Here is a 25,427-nt window from a genome sequence, read left to right on the forward strand (position 1 = left end):
AGAAAAGGTCATCTTCCTCAGAGGAGGCCTCCCCTGGCCCTTAGTCTGAAGGAGACGCCCTGTCACACACTCTCCCTCCTGTGCTGTCACTTGGCACCTGACACTCTGGGGAGTTATCTGTTTCTACGGGCAAGTATTTATTTAACACTGGTCTCTTCCACTTGTCCGTGAACTCCACAAATGCTCAGCTGTGCCCCTCTTTAACTGTACAACTCTGCCCCGAGGTCCGCAGGAACCTGACCGTGAGACAGCACATATTCCATAAACATCTAATCAATGAAGAAGAGACGGCCTGCAGTTTAGTCCGAACAGGTCAGGGAAGGCCCTGGGAGCTGCAGAGAGGTGAGCGACAATCACAGTTCTGTCACTCATTTCTCAGTACCTGTCGGTTAGGTGTACAAACACACTGAGCTAGGAAGGGGCCGTGTTCCGCACTCTGGAGACTGAGCCGTGGGCTCGCAGGTCCCACCCCAGCCTCAGTCCGTGACCCGAGAGAGGAGGCAGCAGAAATCCCTACCTCATTGCCAGCCCCTGGCAGGAAGGTCTTCACTTTGATGGTCTTCCCTGGGGCGGGGAAGGGTGATTCCATGAGACTTCTCATGAAGGGATAGACCAGAGCAGCGGAGATCCCACGCCGGCGCTCCACCTCATCGAGGACCTGTGCCCACCGGCAGCAGCCCAAAGAGGAAGGCGGTCAGGGCCCTGCCCTTCCCCTACCTCCTGGGTAGAGAAGAGGGCACTCTGGCATCTGACTGGTCTGGGCCAAAAGCTGGGAGCCAAGAGCTTCACACCCCACCCTTCCCAAGTCCCTGGCCACTGTGAGGGCTGTGTTCCCTAACTATTTCTTGCTTCAGACCCCAAGAGTGAATAGCTGGGCAAAGGAAACACCTCTTGAGAGTGGAGTTCCTGGGCACTTGGCTTCCCCAGGGTCTCTGTCCCCAAGGACTCAGCTTGCCCACGGCCCAGGGTGGGATATGACATGAGCAGACGCTGCCGTGTAGGAGCTGGTGGACAGGGAGGGAGTCAGACAGCCTGGCTGCACTTGCCCTTGCATTCTCACCTTCTCTCACCCTCTCTCTCACACACACATGTGGTTTTCTCATCTAAACCGCCTGTAGATACTCCTGTGGGAGCTTTCAGATGGGGGAAGGGGGCAGGAAGTAAGCCAGAGCCCTCTTACCTTGGAAAACAAGCCGAAGCAGCCAAGGCGGCTGATGACACAGTACACCTCTGGCAACCGAGGCCCTTTCCCGCTTGGCTGGGCGGGGACAAGGAGAGAGACAGACACAGAGAACACGTGGTTACTACACCTGGCTCCTTTTCCTTAGGATCTGAGGACTAAGCACCTCTCTTCTAGTGAAAACCTCTCTTCTAGTGAAAGAAGACTCCAGGCCTCTTCTGAACACCTACTCAACCAGGCCCTCAAAGGAAAAGCGGCCACTCTTTGGGAGTCAGCTTCAGCCTCTTCTGGCCTTCCAGCCCAAGGTGCCAGGCTCCTGCCAAGTGCTACACAGGCTCTGCCCTTCCTCCCAGAGGACCCTGGTGGGGGCTGGCAAAGACGAAGCGGTGTGGCAGAGGCTGTAGGGTGATCTGTGGATTTACATCCCCAAGTCCCCGGGAGCCTGCTGGCAAGGACAGGGGCTTGTGTACATTCTTAGGAATGAGCCGGGCGGTCTTCTACCCCCACCGGAGACATTCTGCAACACATTCCTTTTCTCAGTTGCACTTCTCTCCCTTTCTGGATCGTCCCCATTCTAGAAAAGCAAACTGACACTATATAAGGTAAGTAAACTACTATTTATTGAATGTTTACCGTTTCTGAGTCCTGGGCTTGGAACTTTCCAAAAACTTGTTAGCTAGGCATTATTATTCCCATTTTATGGATGAGGAAACTGGGTTCAAAATTAGTAAGCCATCACCCAAGGTCAGATATTTAGAAGTCATGGAACCAGGAGTCTGTTTCTGCCTGTGTGTGTGTAACCTCTTTGCTGTGGTACCTCTGAAGTAAGTTGCCTTCTGACAGAAAGGAGAGAAAAGAAACATGAAGATACGGGAGAGAGGCCTGTACAGAGTAGAGGAGAACAGAGTCGTAGGGGGATCTGAAAGGTAGGTAGCTCGAGGAGAGGTGGGCCAAGAGCTCCCCAGGCCTGGAGCCCCCAGTGCAGGCTGGAGGGAGTCCACAGGAGCCGGCTTCTCCAGCCAGTGGCTGGCAGGGCTCTGTGGCTGTTTCTGGCTTGGAGACCTGGAGGGCCTGGCCAGGCCGGGTGGGGAGGGAGCAGAGCAGCAGGTGCTGGCCCCTCACGCAGGCCGCTAAGCAAATGCAGATGGGGCTATTTCAGTCTCCAAACCTGCTGGCCACACGTCACAGATCTAAAGAGAAGGCAGAATCTGTTTTTGTCCATATTAGGCCTGAAACTCACTCCTCTCTTTTTCCCTCTCCCCCGCCTCCCCTAAAACCCCAAGTGATTAAATCAAGTATGTGGGATTTGGGTTAGAATCGTTGTGTCCAATCTGTAGGAATGCCGAGCGAGTGCCAGCCCCCTTGGCAGGGGCCCAGCCCAGGCCCTCTCTGAGCACGCCAGGACAAACACGCTCTTCCCTGGGGGCGGCAGGCCCACTGCAAAGGAGCAGCTCTACTCCATCTCTGCCCCTGCTAAAGCAGCCTTCGCAATGGGCCCCTCCAGTTCCAGGTGAACCTGCCTGGCTCCCCGCCTGGCCTCTACTGCTCCACATTCCCTTGGCCCCACTCACAGGCATTCTATAGCCAAGTATTCCTCTCCCTGGACTACCCTGTGGGGTCATCTGGGAGTTCCAGACTTGGGGTTTTAGAGCTTGGAGTCAACCTGGCTCTAGCGCGCACTGGCTGTATGACCCTGGGCAAGTCATTCCACATCTGAGTCTCAGTTTCCTAATCTACAGAACAGATATAACAATGCCTCATGGACTACTATGAGGAATAAAGAAAATGACATGCCTGGAACATAAAAGGGATCCCAAGTAACAGTTCATTCCCCTTGTCCAGCCTTCTACATTGAAAATCCTCCTCTACTAAAGCACCTAGCCCACCCTAGCGCTCTCAGTGGCTCAGTCATGTCCGACTATTTGCAACCCCATGGACTATAGCCTACCAGGCTTCTCTGTCCATGGAATTCTCCAGGCAGGATACTGAAGTGGGTTGCCATTTCCTTCTCCAGGGGATCTTCCCGACTCAGGGATCAAACCCGGTCTTCCTGCATTGCAGGCAGATTCTTTACTGTCTGAGCCACCAGGGAAGTCCTAAAGCACCTGAAGTTCCTTGAACATAGGATCCAGGTCTAACTCATTTTTATGCACCTTCAGCATGTTGCCTAACCCTCAGTAGGTGTGTGGTACATGTTTTTGAATGAACGAATGAATGAGCCCGAATCCTTCATTTGGGGTCCCTGCTATACACCACCTTTGCCTAAGATCCCCATCGTCTGCCCCTTCTCCCACTAAGGCCCAGGAACCTTGAAACACTGTCAACAGCCCAAGCCAACAACATCCCCAGTGAGCCCCAGGGGAGCGTGTGACAGGACTTTCTTTACCCCAATCTATTTCCCAGGACTAATGGGAAGAGGGATGGGGTAGTGCTTCTCTACAACATGTCTTATGTTTTTAAAACCCTTCCTTTCCCCTTGAGCTCAAGGCATCTCTCCCAGAATCCCACAGAAAGTTACCGCTCTGTCCCTGTTCAGCCTTCAGTCCTACCAGATCAAGTGCAGGACACACATCAGGCTGGCCAGGGGTTGGGGTGAGGAATATTGTCCTCCATCCCAGTCTGATGCACACACACACACTGATGTGATCCTGCAACCCAGGATCAACGATCTGAGCTCAAAAGCCCAAAGAAAATGAACAAAAAGAAAAAGTATAGAAGAGCTAAAAACATGACATCCCAGTAGAAAGTGATCTAATCTCTTCCCTTATTATAGATTATCTCAGATCCTGGGGCCCAATCAGAGTGGCCACTTTAAGTCCTGCCATCCCAGGAGCGCTGTGTGTGTGTGTATGTGTGTGTGTGTGTGTGACAGTGGCCTCAGGGAACATACAAGGCAGCCTAACACAAGAGTTTCTACAAGCTCAAGTTAAAGAAGAGCACACACATACAAACTCTGTGGCCCAGCCTTTACACTGAAAATCCTACCTCCTCTACTAAAGCACCTAGCCCACCCTAGCGCTCTGGACTAGGACCATTCGGTCCTAGGCCCTGAGGACCGAATGGCCTACTTACCAGTAAGCGCCTGCAGTAGCCAAAGCGTCTGCTGCCATCTTCCCCAGTCAACATGAAGGAGAACGTCTCGCTGGAACAGGGAGAAGTCTGGCATCAGGGAAGTACACAGGACCAGGAAACAGCCCCCAAGAAGAAGGGCTGCCATCCCAGGGAGGGGGTGAAGGACCAGGCTGCTACAGGAGAAGAGGCTGGGACTAGAGTGGGCCCAGCCAGCCGCCCGCTATGAAAGGGTGGAGGAGATTCTGCCAGACTGGGCCTCACCTGCTGTATTCTGACACAGGGAGCCAGTCCTTGGCATCAGGGAAGCAAAACTGGGGAATGGCCTTGAGCCTCTCCTCTGCCTCCCGCATCTGCTTGGTGGGTCGGTCCAGCTGCAAGGAAGAGGGATATGGGGAGAAACAGATCAGAGAAGACATGAAAGCTGGGGGTCGTGGGGGTAGCTGAGAAATATACCCCCCATCCCCAGCCTCGTGAGTCCTAGGTGGCGTTCTACCAACTGGCATGCTTCTCAGCAGCCTTGACCCCACTCACAATTCTCACAGAGAGGTCTGGGTGTGGGATGAGTCATCATTCATTCATTCATTCAATATATGCCAAAGCAGCACTTTATATGTGGTGCCTGGCACTGTGCCATTGCTGGACTACCAAGAAAGAGACCACAAAGCAGATGGTGTCCCTGTCCTATGCGCGTGCTGGCCAACAGAGTGAAGTAATCAACAACACAGTCTCAGAGGGGCCACAGAGGAAATAAACAGGGTGATACAACAGAGAGAACTGGGCGGAGGGGGCTACTTTAGAGTATCTAGAAAGATCTGGAGGAGGTACTGTTTGAGCAGAGAATGAGAAAGAGCCAGTAGCCAAATGAAGAGCTGGAAAAAAGAAGATTCTGGGCAATGACAGAGACAAAGGGCTTGAGTGTTACAGGAAGTGAAAGGAGGCCAGGCAACTGGGCTGGCTGGGGATAAGCAGGGAAGGAGTGGTAAGAGCTCAGGGAGGTGGGGGAAAGGGGAGAGAATGCTGATGGGTACAGGGTTTCTTTGGGGAGTAATGAAAATGTTCTAAAATTGGTCAGATAACTGTGAATATATGAAAAGTTATTGAATGGTATGCTTTAAACAGGTGGATTAAATAGTATCTCTTTAATTTAATAGATTAAATTGTATCTCAATAAAGTGGTTCAAAAAGAGAAGAAAGATAGAAGTAGTAGCTGGGGGCCCTTCCTCAGGACCCTCGAAGTCCTGTACACAACGTGGATCTGATTTTAGCCACACTGGGGGCTGCTCTCTCCGCCTTCATCCTCTGAATACTCACTGGCCCAAACCCACCACTTCTCCTGGCTCCAGGGAGCCACACTCAGGGCTGGGGCAGTGAGGTGGGTCGCTATGGCAGGAACAGGATGGGCCAGGCGGAAAGGCAGAGGCCAGGAAGGAGGGAGGGGTCGCACCTTGGGGAACTGGTAGGAGACCTCGGGGAGGTAGGTGTTCCGGGAGGGCTTCTTCTTGAGGGACACGACCACGAAGTACTCAAACAGCTCCCGCTCCTGCCACTCCAGCAGCTCTAGCTCCAGGGTCCGGTAGCTGGGCGCGCGCTTCAGCATGGACTGGATGTGGACCAGGCGCTGTGTGTGGGCTGGGGGCGGGCCACACATCAGGACAAGACCCCGCGTCAGCTCCCGCCCCACCTCACACTCAGGGCTCCATCCCAGTGGGTCACCTCTAAGTGCAGGAGCCTAGCCTGATAGCCTGACCCCCCGAGCTCTGGGCGAGACTTGGCAGGAGCAAGGTGTCTGTCTGTCTGATCTGACACAGGGAGCTACTGGTCTGGGCCTCCCGGAGCCTCTGGAGGCTGGGCTGGGACCAATAAGACTGCCTGAGTCAGGCAAACCCAGGGAGGCGTCATGGCACCTACACACCCCTGGGCCAAAAGGGCGAGAAGATACAAACATCCACGAAGCCTTCATCCTAGGGGCCCTAGCAACCTTGGACTTGGACCCTTCCCCTGTCCCCAGGCCCAAAGTCCACCTGCCCACATGCCTGGGGATGAGAGGAGGGAAGGAGGGAGCTCCCAATATCGATACTTTAATCATCTAGGAAGGTCTAAACAGGGGTTCTCGGTAGAGAAAGAAGAGAGATTTGTCCAAGGCCCCTGGAATGTGAAGGTCCCAGAAACCTTCCAGGGAGGTGGCAGCTCTCCTCTTTAGGGACGGGAAAGATGAGTGGCCTTACAGCCTCCCAAGCACCAGGTTCCTCAGACTTCAGCACATTTCTCACAACCAGAAGAGGAACCTTGAACACATCTCTGACCCTCCAGACCCACAACACTTACCAGGCAAACCTAGATGGACAATGAATGGCTTAAGAAAGTAGGGCAGGGTCACCAGCCTTAAATTTGGAAAAGGGGAGATGTCTGAATTTAAGCTCACAGGGCTGAGCTCCATGATAGAAGGAATGGACTCCCCTAGAGCTCCTTGCTCTATTGGCCTCGTATCCTGCCTGCTGATACCCTTCCCAACTGGGCCACTTTGGGACGCTGGGACAGCAAAGGCTGATAGATACCCTTCCACCAGGGCTGGGAAGGGGTCCCTGCTCTCTAGGAGCCACGTCTCACCTTTGAACCTGTCATCAGAGTCGCTCTCGCTCTCGCTATTTTCATCTGGAAAAGTCAGAGCAGAGTGCAGGCTGGCTGAGCTGCTGCCCCATGGTAAATGTCTTCTGTGCACCCCTCCACCGACCCCCTCCCCACTCCCCCTCTTCACCTCGGGCCCAGCTCATGAGGGATGGACCTCATCTGGGCTCCAAAGGGCCCCCGGCCAGGAACTGCGTGGCCCAGGGCCAGTGTCCCTCAGAGCTCAACCTGCAGGTGTTAATCTATACACAAACTCCTATCCATCCAGTCCTGATCTGGGGGAAGCTGAGGGCCGAAGCTGGAGGCTGAGCCAGCAGAGAGGCCTGTGGGCCTGGAACACAAGGGTCCTGCCTCCAGGAGGCCAAGATTCAAAATGGGAAACAGACCACAGTGCTCAGTAAGTCTGGCCTTTCCTTTGGCCAGACACAGATTCCCACTCCCACCTCCCTCCTATTCAGGCCTCACAGCCCAGAGTCTCAACTAACCGTTCCCAGGGCTTTTTTCTCTTTTTGGCCCTCCCCTCCTGTGTGGCCACTTTTTGGCAGGGCTCTACCCTCCTAGAAGGCAAGTTGGCCCATGGAAGGGTAAACGGAGGCTAGTCCTTGCATCTTGCCACTTCTAATGCCCAAGGGCCCCAGGAACATGAGCCAGCTCGGGTGTCCAGGCCTACCTCTCAGTGATGATGTCTCAATGCTGGACATAGACAGCTTTTTTAACCTCTTCTTTCCCCTCTTGGCATTGTAGATGGAGTTAATTCTTTGGACAAGCTGGGTGAGAAAAGCAGGGAGGGTGAGGTAACCCTAACGCCATCTGCCCCTGCTCCTAAGAAGGCTGCTGATTTACAGAGGCCATCTGTTCCCCTGCTGGTAGAAGCCTCCCACCCTTCCCCGCGTGGGGCCCAGTGCTGTCTCTCTGCTGCACTGGTCCCAAGGGCAAGCCGTAGCTCTCTACCTATTTGTCCACTTAGTGGTCTCCTGCCCCCAAGACAAGGGTCTTCACTTAGCTCCCCAGAGGAAGGAACTGTGATCAAACCAGACAGGATGGGAGCTCCTGGGTCTCAGGAGTCAGTGAACCAGCTGAGACAAAGAGCTGCTCAGAGGCAATAACAGGAACAAGGACTGAGCCTTTCCCCTCCGGGCTACCACCTGGGGGCCTGGCAGGAAGGAGCTAAATTCCCAATATACCCAAGCATTGTTTGCAGGCTAAAAATACCACTGGGCTAAATCCTGCTGCTCTGAGCTGGGGATCTGGGCCTGGCTGGTGTGGGTGTGCAAATTACTGCTGAAAACTCTCAACTCAGAGAGGTACAGAAAGAAGACCCACCTTTGAGTTCTAGCCTCTCACAGCCTGCAGATGTTTCTGTGTACACAGAGACTTTGCACACCCCACGCGCACACTAATGAGGAGCCTCCTAAGGACTGCCTCCATCCAGCCAGTGGCGTGGAGCACTCCTTGGGGGCCAGCTGGCCTGTTTTCCCCTAATATCTGTGCAATATTAATCACTCAGTGCATCTTTATTGATAAGAAAAGAGAATTAGCCAGATGAAAAAAGAAAAGGCCAGTGCCTGGACCCAAAATTAATTTAAGGAGAATTAAGGAAGCAGGCGCAGATTAGGGAAAGGAGGGAGGGAGGGAGAAAAGAGCCACGGCCGGCCTGCCCACCCACCCGCCCAGTCCTGGCCGGCTCCACCTGCAGAAGCTACCTTGGGGATGCGACGGGCCCGGCGGCTGGACAGCAGCTCACTGGTGGTGCTGAGGCTGTCCTCATTAAGGCTGGAGGGCGAAGACGGCAGGCTCAGCTGAGCCAGCAGTAGCATGTCGTCATGGCTGTGCCTCTTGGGTAACCGTGGCAGCCGGTGGCTCTTCCTTTCCGACCAGTTCCCGCTGCGCAGGGACTGGCTTCCGGGTTTCAGGGAGAGCTGGCGTGGGGCAGGGGACAGGGGAGAGGGCCTCAGCATGGATGCCGTGGCCAGCACCTGTCTGCTGGGAGCTGGACACAGGAGCCACAGGCTGTCCTCCCTGACTTCCCCCGAACCCCACCTGGAATTTCCATTGACCAGGGTTTCCTCTTCTAAGACCTCAGCTGCTAATCAGCAGGTCAGGGCAAGATTAGATACTTGCTTCCACAAAGGAAGCTTGACTTCTGCCAGAAAAAAAGAAAGCAGAGACAAAGAAAACTGGGCTGTCATCTGAGTGGGAAAAGAAGGCCAAGTGAGAATGCTGTGGGCGCTGTCTGAGCTCTGGGACAAGGCTGACTGTGCTCATTACTGGGTGTGGCTCGGATCTGTGTTCTGCCTCGCTCCATCTAGACTGACATCCTTCGCCACAGGGCACCTTACTCAGTGGAATCACTGCTTGCTAAAAAGGGAGCAGCTCTGCACACCTGGCATGCCTTCCACCTGCCACCTGCATCTGGCATCGCCGCTCATCACTCTTCAGCAAGTCCTCCTTCCTTTCCCTCCCCCAATTTCCTCTTCCTACCCAATCAGTCGGAAAACACACATTCAGTGGACGTTTATTTGAACAGAGCACATTAGAAAGGTAAACCTTTTATAAAAACAATCATGTCACTCCAAGGCCAGAAGAAATAATTTTTATATTCTCTGGCCAGTGTTCTAAAATCTCTAGGAGAATCAGCATTGCTTTGGTAGGTTCAAGATAGGATCTCCATCCTCCAGCCTCCTGTCCATCGTGGACAAAGCCAGAACAAGCTACAGCCTCAGAGCTCCTTTGCCTCTTCACCTTTCTCCCCATTCTGCCTCCATCAGTCCATTGCTCAGAGATTCATCCACTCAGCCATTTATCCAATGGGAGCACTTCCAGGTCCTGGAGATACCTATGTGGCTCTCCAAATCCAGTTACTGGGCCTATCCCTGGCCCCTAAATGCCAGGGCTAAGATCAGTTCTACAGAATTTTAAGACACCAACCCAGGCCCTGTCTTCCTGCTTCCAGGAAGGGAAGGAGAAATCATGATTAGACAGGAGACTACAGGGGCTCCTACCTTAGTTTCACAGCTTAGAGCTCCAGCAGTCAAGGGAAGAAGGTGGGACTGGGTGGCCCCTAAGAGCACGTCTCGACTGTCCACAAAGGATGTCGACATGGCAGAGGTCCCTGAACACAGAGCTCCTCCCTGACGTCACCTCTGCCAAGCACTAGTGAGGGAAAAAGCCTGAGCAGAAGCTGGCCCTGGCCTCAAGCTGACCCTACAGGCGCGCTTCAGGGCTGCCATTACCTGAGTGGGTGGGTTGTTGTACTTCCTGTCCTGAGGACTCCACATCCTGTGCAAAGAGTCCAAGGAGTTCTCAGACAGCTGCTGGGGTTTTCGTCCTGCTCTTCGGCTCTTTAAGTCCACATCCTCATACGGATTCTCCTTGGGCAGATCTCCTGCAGAGGAGGAAAAGTTAGAGAAGGAAAGAAGGAGATACACACACACACACACACACACACACACAAATAAACAAGCAGAATTCCTGTGAGCCAAAGACAGTGGCTTCTGCCTGGCCCTTCAGCTTATGAGTCACACAGCTGCCCGTCTGCAGTGGGAAGGCTACAAACAGAGCCTGGTTCCGAGTCCAGAAGCCGAACCGTCCCCCCTCCCCAATTCAGCTCAGCCTTGTCTGGCCTCTGCTTTATAAATTCAAAGATTGCACAAGACTGGCTCAGCCACCCGTGCCTGTGCCCAGCCAGAGGACAAAGCCAACAGCAGGCGTCTTTTCTTGGCTCCAGTCCGTCCTCTGCGAAAGCCCCGGAGATATACAGTTTAAGGCAGGAAAGGCCTTCAGAGGTCACGCAGCTGTCTCTTCACCCCCTGCTCCCTGAGGACCACCTCTGGGCGTGGGTGTGGAGGACTCTGTGAACTCCAGGGAGCCGGGTGGCACCAGGCGGCACCAGACCTGCATCTCACCGGCACGCTGTGCAACAGCTCTCTCAGGACATGGCTTTCACCTGGTCCACTGAGGTAACTCTGCACCAGAGCAGTGATTAGCAAGTAGTGAGCGCTCAGTATTACTTGTTCAATGAACTGCTCTGACTAGCGTCACTCCACTTCCTCCACCACGGACCTCAGCAAAAGGACAATGGTCATCAATCCCCTTTTGTGATAAACTCTTCTGCTGGGACACACGAGAGATGTGAAAAGCCTGAAGGGAGTTTGGACTGCAGGGGTGGGGTTGGGGGGAATTCTTGCTTCTCTTCTCAGGATTCATTTCCGACGTCCAGAGCACTGCATTGGCACTACCAGGAAATCACAGAAAATCCAAAAAGCGCCGTCCATTCCCGCCCTTGAAGAGCAACCCCTTCCTACAAGCCCTATCCTCCTGCCAACATACACCTGGACTCCTAAAAAGCAAGCAAGGTGAGTCCTGGCTCAGTTATGTGGCAGAACCACAGTGGTGACAAGGGTCACAGGGACTGTGAGTGAATACAGCCTTCCACTCCCCCTTGTCTTGTCTTTCCCCACCTCCAAGCTATACCAATACCACTACTTGGGACGCAGGTGCTGGGGGCAGAATACTGTTTTGCTGGAGGTGCACACCACAAGAGCAGGGCTCGCCCCACCTTGTCTGTCCAAGCAGCAGGATGAGCCTGGGGGACCACTGGGGCCCCACAGACACCTGCCTGTGCCTCCCACCATAGAGGAGTTCAGCTGCCACTTCTCAGGGAGCAGACAGAAAAAGCAACAGACTCAACACAAGGCCCCTGAGAGTGGACACAGGAGAGCTACCAAATCCTCTATGCCGTCAGAGTTTTCAATTGCCAAAACCAAGATCTCTACCAGATCTCATTTTTATCACTATCATGAGAAACCACCATGAATTTAGGAAATGTCTTTGCCGAGGTGTGGGGGCAGAGGGGCTGTGAAGGGGGATTTCAGTCACGGCTAATTAGACTGCCATGGGAGCCGTTCAGATCTCTGTAAACGAATGAGTCAAAGACGGGGCAAGGAAGGATTTGGGACTGGATTAAGTGATTCTCAACACCAGGCAGAGTCCCCAGCAACTGCACAGACTTTCCTGTAACACAGTCATGCCATGAAAATGACTTTTCTCCATTCCAGAGCCCTGACTAAGCAGAGCTGACCCAGAAGCCCTGCCTCAAGAAGCCAAATATGAAACCTGACATCCCTTGCATGTTTTCTATAGCCCACCCCATCGCGGGCACTCAGGGAGGAATCAGGATAGACTCTGTATTTCCTGGTCCCTCGCCAACATAGGTCCTGTAGCGGTGAGGCTAGGGGACCAAAGATTATTGAGTCAGGATACAATCTTCCTTATCCTGTGACACAGGACAGAGCAGATGGGGGCAGGGAGAACATGTATTCCAGGCTCATCAAATCTAAACTGCTTTGGGCTGGATGACCAGCCAGAGTCCTTATTGTCTTCCCCCAGCCTACAGGACGACCCTGTCTCAACTGCTTTAGATCAGAGTTGCTCCAGTTGGGGCTGGATAATTCTTGTTGTGGTGGACTGGACTGTGCATTTGTAGGATGTTCAGTAACAACCCTGGCCTCCATTCACTACACAGAGGACAGTAGTATCCCCTCAACCAAACAACTGAAAATGTCTCCAGACACTGTCAAATGTCCCCTGGGCAGATAGACGGATAAACGGATGATGAGTCGGACAGATGGATGATGGATAGAAGAAAAGAAGGAAGGAAGGAGAAAAGGAGGAACAAAGGAAAAGTGGATGGATGGATGGGTAGATACGGATGGATGGATGGAACTATACCCCAACCCATGCTTGCCCCATTAAGAACTACTGTTTTAGACAGATGTTCCTAAACTCCCTAATGGCTTCTGAGCGCTAAGGCAAACTCTTTTCCTCCCTCCTTCACTCCTCTTCTCTCCCTTCCTTCTTTTCCCTTTGAACATCAATGCAAAAGCCAAAGCTCCAAGAAATAGAAGTAGGAGACGGAGGCCTGGGACAGTCACAGATGCATATCAGTGATCATCTGGGAACTGAAAACAGTTGGGAACACCAGGGTCTCAAGCCTGGTATGGCCTCTGGAAACTAAACTTCAGGAAAGCTTCAAATGCCTGCTCCTCCTGCCTGCCCAGCCTAACAGAAAGAAACAGCCTCTTTCTTCTCCAGCAACATTCAACAGCCTCTCAGATATAACCAAGCCACTAATCATTTCTCCAGGAAATGAAGGTTGGCCCTGGCCCAAGCCCCACCTCCCCAGCCATAGCTTGAGCCCTTCACAGCCTCATTCACTTCTGACAACCCACTTTCTGGATTGTTCTGACGACCCTCCTGGAGCTGCCACACAGAAACCCACGCAGCCACCTGTCCAGATAGTAAGGGTGACAAGGGCATGGGGATGTGCAGAGACCAAGCAGTGCCCAAGGCCTAGAGCCAGTCGGTCCCAAAGCGATGGCTCAGAGCTGGGAGACCAGGAGGGCTAGGGAATCCAGCTCAGAACCTCCTCCCTCCTCCGGGAGAGAGCCACAGTGAGGCTGAAGAAGCTGGAGCTGAGTGGAGAAACCTGGAGAATACTCTGCAGGGCCTGGATGGGAGGTGGGAAACCTGGCAGATCTGAAGACCTTCACCCACTCTCTTGCCCACACAGCTCCCTCAAGGGTGCTCCAGGCTGCCCTGGGAGACAGAGAAGAGGTGGGGCCTCCATCCCCAAGGCCTGGCCCAGAGCAGCCCCATCTCATCAAGCCCAGCTGCAGAAGCCAGAGGTCTCACCCTTTCCCAGCTTTGCTGATGACACAAAGGACAGGGGCATCGCCAAGAATTTCTGCTTTGCACTTTTTTTTATATGGGGCTTGGTCAGAGCCCAAACCTATCACGGGGATCCTCTTGAAGGAAGAACCCAGTCCCACTGAGCCCTGCCCCCCCATGCCTCCCCACGTCTCCTGTGGCCATTAACCACGGATACCAAACACCCCAGCCCCCAACACACACACGAGTGGAAGAACCAGTTAGAGAAGGGATGCGTGTCTGTGTCAACAACTGAGAATTTCTCCAAATCTTAAGCTTCCCAGACCACACCCATGGTGAGGGCCCTGGGTCTGCAGCTTCCCTCCCCAACCCTCTCTCATGTCCAGCCAGCTGTTTCTCTGGTTCTCGGCCTCTTCCCCTCCCTTGCACTGAGGAGACAGGGCCAGATGAAGGGCCCAGCGCCCCGGCAATGCACAGCACAGATGAGGAGCTCTGAGGGGCCAGCCATTCCCCACCCTCCAAAGCTGGACACCATTTCCCAACTGCCCGGGCACTGTTCCTTGGATGACACCTCTGGGCAGCAGCCTCCATGCTACTAGGTGCCTCTAATCCTCACTGTCCCCCAGCCTTGCGACGCAAGAGAGAAGAAGACAGAAAGAGCGGACGCTCGAAAAGCTTTACAGTAAGGCTGACTGGCTCTGTCCCCAGCTCCCACCCCACTCAAGTTCCTGGAAACGCTCCCTCAGCCCCAGCGAGCTGATGGGAGTGGGAATCTCTGCAGGAATGCAGCCTGGGCTCCCTGGTCAGGCGCCGAGGCCACTCCACATAACTCTCTAACAAGCTGCTTCCTTGGCCGCATTTTTGAGTGTCAGGCTCAGAATGCCAACAATTATAAGGCTTTGTGGGACAGCAGCATCTTCCAGAGGCAGATGTCAAATTGGACAGGCGAGAAGGAACAGCCCCTAGAAGCGACACAGCAGTCTAACTTTATTTCGGGCCCACTCTGTTGCAAATCAGCAGGGTAAAAGTCAGCCTGGTTTGGAGTATCCCACCCTGGTTCCCAAGGCATCAGGCTGGGTCTAGGTGGGAGGCTAGCGCACTCCCCAGGGCCCTGTGTTCAAGTCCAGGGCTCATGGAGAAGACGCATTAGTCTCTGGGCCAACTCGCACTTAGCCTCTTATCGACCAGGAACTCCAGACCGATGGGCTGGCCCCCAAGATAAAGACTCAGCGTGGGTGCTCTCTGCCCACCTCCCGCCTCCTGCCACAGCCCCATTATCACACACCCGAAACAAAGCTCCGTCTGCCCCCAGGCAAGGGAGGCGGCAAAAACTGGATAATCCAAACCAGAGCACCCTCAGCCTCACCGAGCACAGGCTGGGCCAAGGAGAGAGAAGGCTCCCGGGAAGTCAGGCTCTGCTCAGTCCGAGGCAAAAGTGAAAGTGACACTCAAAGTTCAGCAACAAGGGCCCCCTTCGGAAGCCTCAGAGGGGTCCAAATTCTTGGACTGTCTCCAAGGAAGGAGAAAGGGTAAGTCAACCAGAATCTGAGAGAAAGAGACATCCTCCCTTGAATTTCCCTCTGGCCTCCCTGGGCAGGTCAAGAAGTTCAAGGGCTACTGTGATGACAGAAAGGAGGAAAACACACCCAGGGCACCGAACAGCCAGAGATTTGGAAACTCACCCGACCCCCACCACACCAGGGCAGCCAGAACCCCCAGGGGCCCTCCCTGCCATCCCCTCTCACCCCTTCCTCTCTACACAGCGCTCCAAAGATCCGGAAGCAAGCTCAGCAGCTAGGGAACATGTCCCCGCTCCAGCCTCACCTCAGCCCAGCCCTTACTCAGGCTTCTAGCTCGTCCATCTAAGAGGCATCCAAGCTGCTCTGCTATTTTCTGGCCTTCTCACGCAACAGCTCAAAGTGGCAGCAAGTCCCCTCCACTGAGTGAGGAGGCCAAGGCCCAGACACACTTGCCTCCCTCTACCTCTTCTAACTTCTAACCTAAGGAGGGCCTGAGAACAGTTCTGTTGCCCAGAACAGTGCCTCCAAAATTCTCCCCTCCCGCCACAGCCCACCCCCCAACACTACATGCACAGCCCCCAAATAACCTCAAACAGAACCCTGTGATTGTGGAGCTCTGGACAGGGAGAAACGGTTGGAGCATCCCTTTCTTTTATTCCAGTTCAGCTGATGCAAAAGCATTCCCAGGTGAGGTGCCTGGGCAGCACAGAAGGGCTGCAGAGCATTCTCACAGAAGAGAGTGCTCAGGCCCCAGTGCCGGCAGCACCTGGGTCCTGAGGGGGACAGCTGAAAGCTGGAGCCTGCCCTGCCCACCGCAGCAGCCACCCCGGCTGCTTCCAGGGCCCCAGGCAGCAGTGACATGTGAGGATTTCTCTCAGAACAGAGCAAACAGGAGTGCACCCTACTCTGGGGTGGGGAGGAAGATGGGGCTGTGCCTCTGTCCCCCACAGCTCCTGACTGAGCTCAGCTCTGGGTGGCCATGCATACAAAGTTTCTCCCAGGTGGTAACTGAAGGGGCCTCTTTCCCCAGGCCCTTTTGCTGTTCTGGGGAATCTCACTCCCACAGACTTTCAGACAGGATTGAGCTTCAGGCAGTCACATCCGATACACCCCAACCCTGGGAAAGCAATGCCTGTGTGGGTCCGAGCACTGCTGCTGGCTCCCCAGAAACGCTGGAGCAGTCAGGCTGTAAGGAGAAAAGTAGGAACCTGACGACTCAGATCAAACAGGGGATTAGATGACTCTCTCTTCCTAGGATCCCACAGTCTTACCTGGCGGGCTCTCCACTAGGGTCATTCCTCTCTGTAACACACTCATTGGGCTTCCGAGGTGGCACTAGTGGTAAAGAACTAGCCTGCCAATGCAGGAGACCTAAGAGACGTGGGTTCAATCCCCGGGTGGGGAAGATCCCCGGAGGAGGGCATGCAACCGACTCCAGTATTCTTGCCTAGAGAATCCCATGGACAGAGGAGCCTGGAGAGCTGTAGTATATAGGGCTGCAAAGAGCTGGACATGACTGAAGTGACTTAGCGCACACATATAGTGTGTAACACCAAGAGTGAAACCTAACATAAACTATGAACTTTGGATGATAATGATATTTTGGTTCATCGATTGTAAACAACTGTACCACTCTGGTAGAAGTGGTACAAATTATCAAAAGTAATTGGGGAAACTATATACGTGGCTCAGAAGGTAAAGAATACACCTGCAATGCAGAAGACCCGGGTTTGATCCCAGGAGAAGGGAATGTCTGCCCACTCCAGTATTCTTGCCTGGAGAATCCTGTGGACAGAGGAGCCTGATGGGCTAGAGTCCATGGGGTCAAAAAGAGTCAGACATGACTGAAGCGACTTAGGACGAATGCATGAATACACTCCTTAGGACTATGGTCTTCAGCCCCAAGGCCCAAGGCAGAGACAAGACAGAGAGGAGGGCAGGAGAGGTCAAGTGCATGGATGCAGACTTCTCCTCAGGGACCTGTGCTGAGACACACACTTCACTTGAACAAAACGGAAACCCTCGCTGAAGAGAATTTGGCCAGAATTAAGATAAAACCCAAAAATAAACTCAACCTAGCTTTGACTAGGGCAATACTGCATAGAAACCTGGAATGTGAGGTCCATGAATCAAGGCAAATTGGAAGTGATCACACAGGAGATGGCAGAGTGAACATCAACATTTTAGGAATCAGGGAACTAAAATGGATTGGAATGGGTGAACTTAACTCAGATGACCATTATATCTACTACTGTGGGCAAGAATCCTTTAGAAGAAATGGAACAGCCATCATAGTCAACAAAAGATTCTGAAATGCAGTACTTGGATACAATCTCAAAAACGACAGAATGATCTCTGTTCGTTCCAAGGCAAACCATTCAATATCACAGTAATCCAAGTCTATGCCTTGACCAGTAATGCTGAAGAAGCTGAAGTTGAATGGTTCTATGAAGACCTATAAGAACTTCTAGAACTAACACCAAAAAAAAAAAAAACAACATGTCTTTTTCATTATAGGGGACTGGAATGCAAAAGGAGGAAGTTAAGAAACACCTGGAGTAATAGGCAAATTTGGCCTTGGAGTACAAAATGAAGCAGGTCAAAGCTAACAGAGTTTTGCCAAGAGAATGCACTGGTCATAGCAAACACCCTCTTCCAATAACACAAGAGAAGACTCTACACATGGACATCACCAGATGGTCAATACCAAAATCAAATTGATTATATTCTTTGCAGCCAACGATGGAGCAGTTCTATACAGTCAGCAAAAACAAGACTGGAAGCTGACTGTGGCCTCAGATCATGAACTCCTTATTGCCAAATTCAGACTTAAATTGAAGAAAGCAGAGAAAACCACTGGACTATTCATGTATGACCTAAATCAAATCCCTTACGATTATACAGTGGAAGTGACAAATAGATTCAAGGGATTTAATCTAATAGACAGAGTGCCTGAAGAACTATGGATGGAGGTTCGTGACATTGTAAAAGAAGCAGTGATCAAGACCATCCCCAAGAAAAAGAAATGTAAAAAGGCAAAATGGTTGTCTGAGGAGGCCTTACAACTAGCTGTGAAAAGAAGAGAAACTAAAAGCAAAGGAGGAAAGGAAAGATACACCCATTTGAATGCAGAGTTCCAAAGAATAGCAAGGAGAGATAAGAAAGCCTTCCTCACTGATTAATGCAAAGAAATAGAGAAAAACAACAGAATGAGAAAGACTAGAGATCTCTTCAAGAAAATCAGAGATACCAAGGGAACATTTCATGCAGAGATGAACACAATAAAGGACAGAAATGGTATGGACAGAAGCAGAAGATATTAAGAAGTGGTAAGAATACACAGAAGAACTATACAAAAAAGATGTTTATGACCCAGATAACCACAATGGTGTGATCACTTACCTAGAGCCAGACATCCTGGAGTGCAAACTCAAGTGGGACTTAGGAAGAAGCATCACTACAAACAAAGTTAGTGGTGGTGATGGAATTTCAGTTGAGTTATTTCAAATCCTAAAAGATGATGCTGTGAAAGTGCTGCACTCAATACGCCAGCAAATTTGGAAAACTCAGCAGTGGCCACAGGACTGGAAAAGGTCAGTTTTCATTCCAATCCCAGAGAAAGGCAATGCTAAAGAATGCTCAAACTACTGCACAATTACATTCATCTCACACGCTAGCAAAATAATGCTAAAAATTCTCCAAGCCAGGCTTCAACAGTATGTGAACTTCCAGACGTTCAAGCTGGATTTAGAAAAGGCAGAGGAACCAGAGATCAAATTGCCAACATCCATTGGATCATTGAAAAAGTGAAAGAGTTTCAGAAAAACATCTACTTCTGCTTTATTGACTATGCCAAAGCCTCTGACTGCGTGGATCACAACAAACTGTGGAAGATTCTTAAGGAGACGGGAATACAAGACCACCTGACCTGCCTCCTGAGAAATCTACATGCAGCAGTTAGAAGCATCAAGAAGCAACAGTTAGAACTGTACATGGAAAAACAGACTGGTTCCAAATCTGGAAGGGAGTACATGAAGGCTGTAAATCATCACTGTGCTTATTTAACTTATATGCAGAGTACATTATAAGAAATGCTGGGCTGGATGAAGCACAAGCTGGAATCAATGCTGGGAGAAATATCAATAACCTCAGATACGCAGATGACACCACCCTTATGGAGAAAGTGAAGAAGAACTAAAGAGCCTCTTGATGAAAGTGAAAGAAGAGAGTGAAAAAGTTGCCTTAAAACCCAATACTCAGAAAACTAAGATCATGGCATCTAGTCCTATCACTTCATGGCAAATAGATGGGGAAACAATGCAAACAGTGAGAGACTTTATTTTCTTGGGCTCCAAAATCACTGCAGATGGCGATTGCAGCCATGAAATTAAAAGACGCTTGCTCCTTGGAAGAAAAGGTATGACAAACCTAAACAGCCTATTAAAAACCAGAGATGTTACTTTGCTGACAAAGGTCTGTCTAGTCAAAGCTATGGTTTTTCCGGTAGTCATGTACAGATGTGAGAGTTGGACCGTAAAGAAATCTGAGCACTGAAGAACTGATGCTTTTGAACTGTGGTGTTGGAGAAGACTCTTGAGTCCCTTGGACAGCAAGAAGATCCAATCAGTTAATCCTAAAGGAAATCAGTCCTGAATATTCATTGGAAAGACTGACGCTGAAGGTGAAACTCCAATACTTTGACCACTTGATGCGAAGAACTGACGCATTGGAAAAGACCCTGATGCTGGGAAAGACTGAAGGTGGGACGAGAAGGGGACGACAGAAGATGAGATGGTTGGACGGCATCACCGACTCAACGGACCTAAGTTTGAGTAAGCTCTGGGAGCTGGTGATGGACAAGGAGACCTGGCGTGCTGCAGTCCATGGGGTTACAGAGATCGGACACAACTGAGCAACTGAACTGAACTGACTGAGCCTCGACTATTATAATTATTGCTTTTTGTTGACACTCAGATGCAAGTTTGCCAACACAATATCCTCCCAGTACCTGGAGGACAATTCTCCGTGGTATTCTACATTTCCAACCTGAGCAAGAGAAATTAATCATTCTTTTCAAAGATGTTTATAGAGCAAACAGCCTTGGGGGATAGAGTCTCCCTCTAGGACAGAGGCAGATCTGTTTCCTGACCAGAATAATAAGGATTATGTCTGCTTATGGGGCAAAGGTTGAACAGGTTTGCCAGCAGCCCCTTGAAAAGCTTGGGGTTTCCTAAGCTTGAGGTTCCTCGGCTGGACATAATAGACCCACGATGTGTACAGCCTTTACCTGGACCTCCTCCACACTGCCCCATGGGGCTGCGGAGCAAGGGGAACCTGTGTGAACAGCAAGCTCATGTGGCCCGTTGTGCATGAGTAGTAAAGTCCTCTGTGATCCAAGCTCCTCTGTCTTCTGCCAGTATCTGTGGACCCGAGCAGGCTAGTGCTAACTTGCAAACAGAGTGAAATCTCAGACACTTCACACTTACTTTAAGGGAAGAGTAGGAGAGATACATATTAAGGACCAGGTATCACGCTAGATACTTTGATATATATTTTATCTCATTTAATCCTAACAGTAATCTTGCATATTACTACTATTATTGTTGTTACCATAAAACTATCATCACCATTTCTGTCAAACATCAACATGAATCAGCCATAGGCGTACCTATGTCCCCTCCCTCGTGAACCTCCCTCCCCCCTCCCCAAGTATTTCGGCCAGTGTCAATTGTATGCTTCCATCATTTGCTAGTTAGTGACTCTTCTTTTTTAAATATAAACTCACTAGGTATTAAGAATTTAAAAAATCATCATTTCATAAGAGAAAAGGTCGCAAAAAAGTTAAAAGTGATTTGCCTAAGGATACACAGCTACGAAAGGGCACCTATTGGACTCCAGAGACTTTCAAAAATAAAGGGACAGTGTGGTTCCCCCTTTTTGTGGTCCCAGGAGCCCTTTGGGTTCCAATTCATTCAAAGCCAGGCTTTAATCTCTCAGCTGCCCAGTCTTTGGTAAGCCTCTTTCTCTGATGCCCTTTCCTTGAGAAGTTCCGGAAGTCGGGCCACAACTGCCCAGAGAGAATGAAGTGGAGCCGGTCCTGCAGTCATGCTCCTGCAGCACCACAGATGAGCCAGCCCACCGCTCGGCCCCTGCTTACCCACGATATCTTCATAGGCATTCTCTTCTAAAGTGCTTTTGGATCCAAACTTGGGTTGGCTCTCAGTACCGTTCTCAGTGGGAGAAGAGGGGTACAGGGACTGGAGACTGGATGCATCCTCAAACTCAAAGGATTTTCTGTGGATGACAAAGAGTATGAGTCATTCTGGCTGAACCACACCCTTGCTGCCCTGGAAGGGAATGGCCAAGGGCAACAGCCAAGACTGGAGGTCCTCCTCGCTAAACCAGCCACTGAGCAAAGCATCAAGATGGATCCAAACTTACCATCCAAATGAAGAGATAAATGGTCCAAAAGGCCCCAGCCTGGGTGCCTGCAACTAATACCAGTAGGAAGTCATGTGTCAGACGCTGTGTCTGATGCTCTACACATGTTCGCCCATTCGTCTTCAGCTTGCTGCTGCTAGGTATCGTGCCACTTTAAGATGGACTAGCCCATGGAGGAGCCTGGTAGGCTGCAGTCCATGGGGTCGCTGAGGGTCGGACATGACTGAGCGATTTCACTTTCACTTTTCACTTTCATGCATTGGAGAAGGAAATGGCAACTGACTCCAGTGTTCTTGCCTGGAGAATCCCAGGGATGGGGCATCCTGGTGGGCTGCCGTCTATGGGGTCGCACAGAGTCAGACACGACTGAAGTGACTCAGCAGCAGCCTGAGGCTCAAGGAGATAAAGTGACAGAGGTAAGACTCGCACAGGCTGTCAGACGGCAGGGTCTGAGGTTTTGACCTGGGCCTCCAAGCCCTGGAGAATATAATTTTTGAGAAGCAACTGCCATGACCACAGGAACTGAGTGCCTCGTCTGGTCTAGAGTCTCACACCATGTCTGCATCTGAGCCAAGGCCTCAGGCACCGAGCAGGCAGGAAGGGCTCAACACGACGGGTGATGCTCAGGGCTGTTCAGGGGTCACAGAAGCAGCTGGTGGTAGGTGGTTCGTTGAAATGAGAAGGGCCTGAGCCCTCAAGACAAATCACACCACTTCTGAGAGGACCTGGTAAGGCAATTTGCCGCCAGAAGCTATTTCCAAGACCTACCTTACCTTCGGTTAGTGACCTGCACCTTTCCATCCCCCAAATAACCTTCCCCTCTCCTGCATGGTTCCCAAACCACAGCTAGTTAGCTTCTCGGACATGCTGAGCCCATGCTACCCTCTACTCCTCATCTTCACAGGGAGGCCTGGCCCAGCTGCATGCTCTTGCTCTCCAAGGCTGGTCCCTCTCCGGGAGGGAGAAAAGTACAGGCATTGACTGAATCCCTCCCTCTCACTCACTAACACCTTCCTCATCTTTGGGTACCCTTGATCTTTCAGCTGATGCAGTCCTTTCTCTCATGTTTAATAAACAACACCCCGAGGGCCCTGGGGTACAAGTGTAGGACTAAAAGTGTCCTCAGCTGCGTGGTTACTATGCAGCCTTCATCACAGCTGAACTCTTCACACTGGCCCTGTCCTCCCTGCCCTCCATGACACAGGCCTCCTAGTTTTCAACTGCATCTCAAGCTCCTGTGAGGGCTCCCCTTTTCCACTTGCCTTTCCAATGCCACAGTCTGAGAGTTCTGTCTTCAGGGCTCTCTTTCTCGCCCTGCACTTTCTGGGAGCCCCATACTGACAACCATCACCGTATCTACCATTGCTACCATGGTAACTCCCCGATCTCTGTCTCTGGCCCAGACTTCTCAACCAGCTAAATACCCAATGGCTGAGCATAGAGGTTTCTGAAAGCTGGCCTGCAAGCCACTGCTGGTGTGACAGCAAGCCTTCAGCAACGTATACAGTGGAGTCAACATCTCATGCAGGCAGTTCTCAGGTCAGCAAATGACACAAGCCATGTTCAGCCAAATAACCCTTGAAAATCCCTCTGGAAGGTACCATATCGAGGACCAGCACAGGGTCTTTCATGATGATGGATACAGTCAGTTTCTCCTCCAGACTTTTAAAAAGATTTTTCTTTGGTTGAATAATATAAATATATGGCTTGTATATTTTTTAAAATAAAAAGGTATATTAAATACAAGAATTGTACCAGGCACAACAGATTTAAACTTACTATCTCATCCTCAGCCTGTGCTTTTCAAACAGATTCTTTTTTCCCTTAAGAACAGAGATTTAACTTTGCTGTTAGTTCTCATTTGAAGTGACTCCACCATATATGGATGTATGTATATATTATGAATGTAATATGTGGGTGTGTATATGTAAAACCTTCAGGCTGAAGTACTCTCTCCTCTTATCCCCTTTTTCCACTTGGCTATGTACTTCCTGCTCTCCTAAATTTAGCTCAGCAGCTCCCTCTCTGAGGAGGGTTCCCTCACTCCCCAGTTAAGATGCCTCTTCCTCTGGGTTTCAGCAGCACTCTGCCTGCCCATGGATCCAAGTAGGGAGCAAAGCATCTATAATTTATTTGTGCATCTATCTCCTGTACCAGGTTACCAACTCCCTGAATGCAACAGCCACATCTTATGCACTCTTGTGTCCCCCTGACCAGCACGAAGGCTTGGTGCACAGCAGGCTCTAGACAGATTTTTCTAGAAATAGATGACTAAAGACAAAGTTGGGAAGTTCCTCTGGAGAAGGGAATGGCAATCCACTCCAGTATTCTTGCCTGGAGAATTCCAAGGACAGAGAAGCCTGGTGGGCTACAGTCCATGGGGTCACAAAGAGTTGGACACGACTGAGTGACTAACACACACACACACACACACAAAGACAAAGCAAACATTTCAGCAGGGTGTTACAGACTTAAAGAGTCAGTGAGCATGCTGAGGTGGGCCAGAACATGGAATTACATTTAGCCAAGGTCTCTTCTAGCTCATGAGTTTGAGCCTTTGTGATGTTTTCCTCTCTGCATATGGCGGGAAAGTTTCTATATGAGTTGGGATATGCTGGGTGGAAGCCTGAAGTATGGTGTCAGGTTGAAGAACCCCCAGAAGTCAAAGAAACCTGAACGCCAACCTGACATTAGGTTAGAAGAGAAAGGCAGTGAGGGGGAGGACAACAGGCCGTGCACAGGAAGCTGGTTCCCAGCCTACTCCTATTCAGAAAACAAGATGCCTATCAACCTGCACCAACTCGAGCTGCTCTGGCTCCCAAGTCACTACAATTGTGGAGATGATCTGGGCAGTCCAGTGTCAGGAATGCTGAGATGGACCAGGAAGTCAATGTGAGAACAGGTCCTTCTGGACATGGCCAGGAAGTAGGTGAAATGTTCTCTCTGTTTCCCATCAGTCTCCCCTTTTAGGATCCAGAGATCCCCTCTTCATATAAGCCCAGGGTTCCTATATACCCAGGCAGTCCTCAGGAAAGAGCAAATCATGTTAAATGTGTCAACCCTACTGCATTAATGGTAACATGCAGTATTTAGATAATGTTTCAGCCAAGGAAATAAATCTCTAGCTGGCATTTCAGGTAGTTAGGAGGCTAAGATCATACTAGTCCTCAAGGGACTGCCCCATCGATCTAAAAGTAAGATGGCCCTACCATTCTCATTTGGCTCAGCTGGTAAAGAATCCGCCTGCAACACGGGAAACCTGGGTTTGATCCCTGGGTTGGGAAAATCCCCTGGAGGAGGCTACCCACTCCAGTATTCTGGCCTGGAGAATTCCATGGATTGTATAGTCCATACAGTCCATGGGGTCACAAAGATTTGGACACGACTGAGCAACTCTCACTTTCACCCTTGCCATAGAAGAAGTTCCAGTAGGGCTCCACTCCAAAGGCCAAACCAGCCAACATCTTCAGGACACAACATTTGGAATGTCATGTCACCCTTCCACTCGCTTTTAAGCAGGGCTTCCCAGGTGGCACTAGTGGTAAAGAACCTGCCTGCCAATACAGGAGACCTAAGAGACATGCATTCGATCCCTGGGTTAGGAAGATCCCCTGCAAGAGCAGAAGAACCATCAACCTTTTTCGCCTAGCTCATGTTTCACCTAACATCATCTGCTGCTCCAGAATTTACAGAGTACTAACTGTGACCCGCAACCATAGTCTGCTCCTGCATCCTCCATTGAAAACAAAGCCGCTGTGCCCAGCTCTGCGTCACTGGAGGGGCATTCGTTACCTGTTCTGGGACTTGCGGTGACCTCGTGTGTCCTTCTTGGGTCTCCGGGTGACGGGTGGGGCTGGGGTGGAGGGCAGGGGGGGTGGAGCAGCAGGTGTGGGTGGAGGAGGTAGACCATTGCTTGGCTT

The 25,427-nt window shown here is 51.2% G+C and overlaps 1 protein-coding gene across 2 annotated transcripts in view; it reads right to left on the reverse strand.

The window, feature by feature from the left end:
• Positions 1 to 25,427, reverse strand: part of ST5 (suppression of tumorigenicity 5) — a 75,519-nt gene that overhangs the window by 12,974 nt on the left and 37,118 nt on the right. The window contains exons 1-11 of one of the 2 annotated variants that reach the window (XM_010829304.1): positions 21,508 to 21,750; positions 21,224 to 21,360; positions 10,111 to 10,262; positions 8,581 to 8,796; positions 7,548 to 7,644; positions 6,860 to 6,904; positions 5,697 to 5,881; positions 4,514 to 4,623; positions 4,253 to 4,322; positions 1,181 to 1,258; positions 518 to 658 (exon numbers count right to left, since the gene is read on the reverse strand). In XM_010829304.1, coding sequence (XP_010827606.1) covers positions 518 to 658; positions 1,181 to 1,258; positions 4,253 to 4,322; positions 4,514 to 4,623; positions 5,697 to 5,881; positions 6,860 to 6,904; positions 7,548 to 7,644; positions 8,581 to 8,796; positions 10,111 to 10,155 — 987 coding nt within the window. In that variant the 5' untranslated portion in view covers positions 10,156 to 10,262; positions 21,224 to 21,360; positions 21,508 to 21,750. Of the gene's footprint in view, positions 1 to 517; positions 659 to 1,180; positions 1,259 to 4,252; positions 4,323 to 4,513; positions 4,624 to 5,696; positions 5,882 to 6,859; positions 6,905 to 7,547; positions 7,645 to 8,580; positions 8,797 to 10,110; positions 10,263 to 21,223; positions 21,361 to 21,507; positions 21,751 to 25,427 lie in introns of those variants that run through there. The other variant, XM_010829305.1, reaches the window with a different exon arrangement.

The sequence above is a fragment of the Bison bison genome, unplaced genomic scaffold (genome assembly GCF_000754665.1).
Source record: "Bison bison bison isolate TAMUID 2011002044 unplaced genomic scaffold, Bison_UMD1.0 scf7180017864503, whole genome shotgun sequence".
NCBI lineage: Eukaryota > Metazoa > Chordata > Mammalia > Artiodactyla > Bovidae > Bison > Bison bison.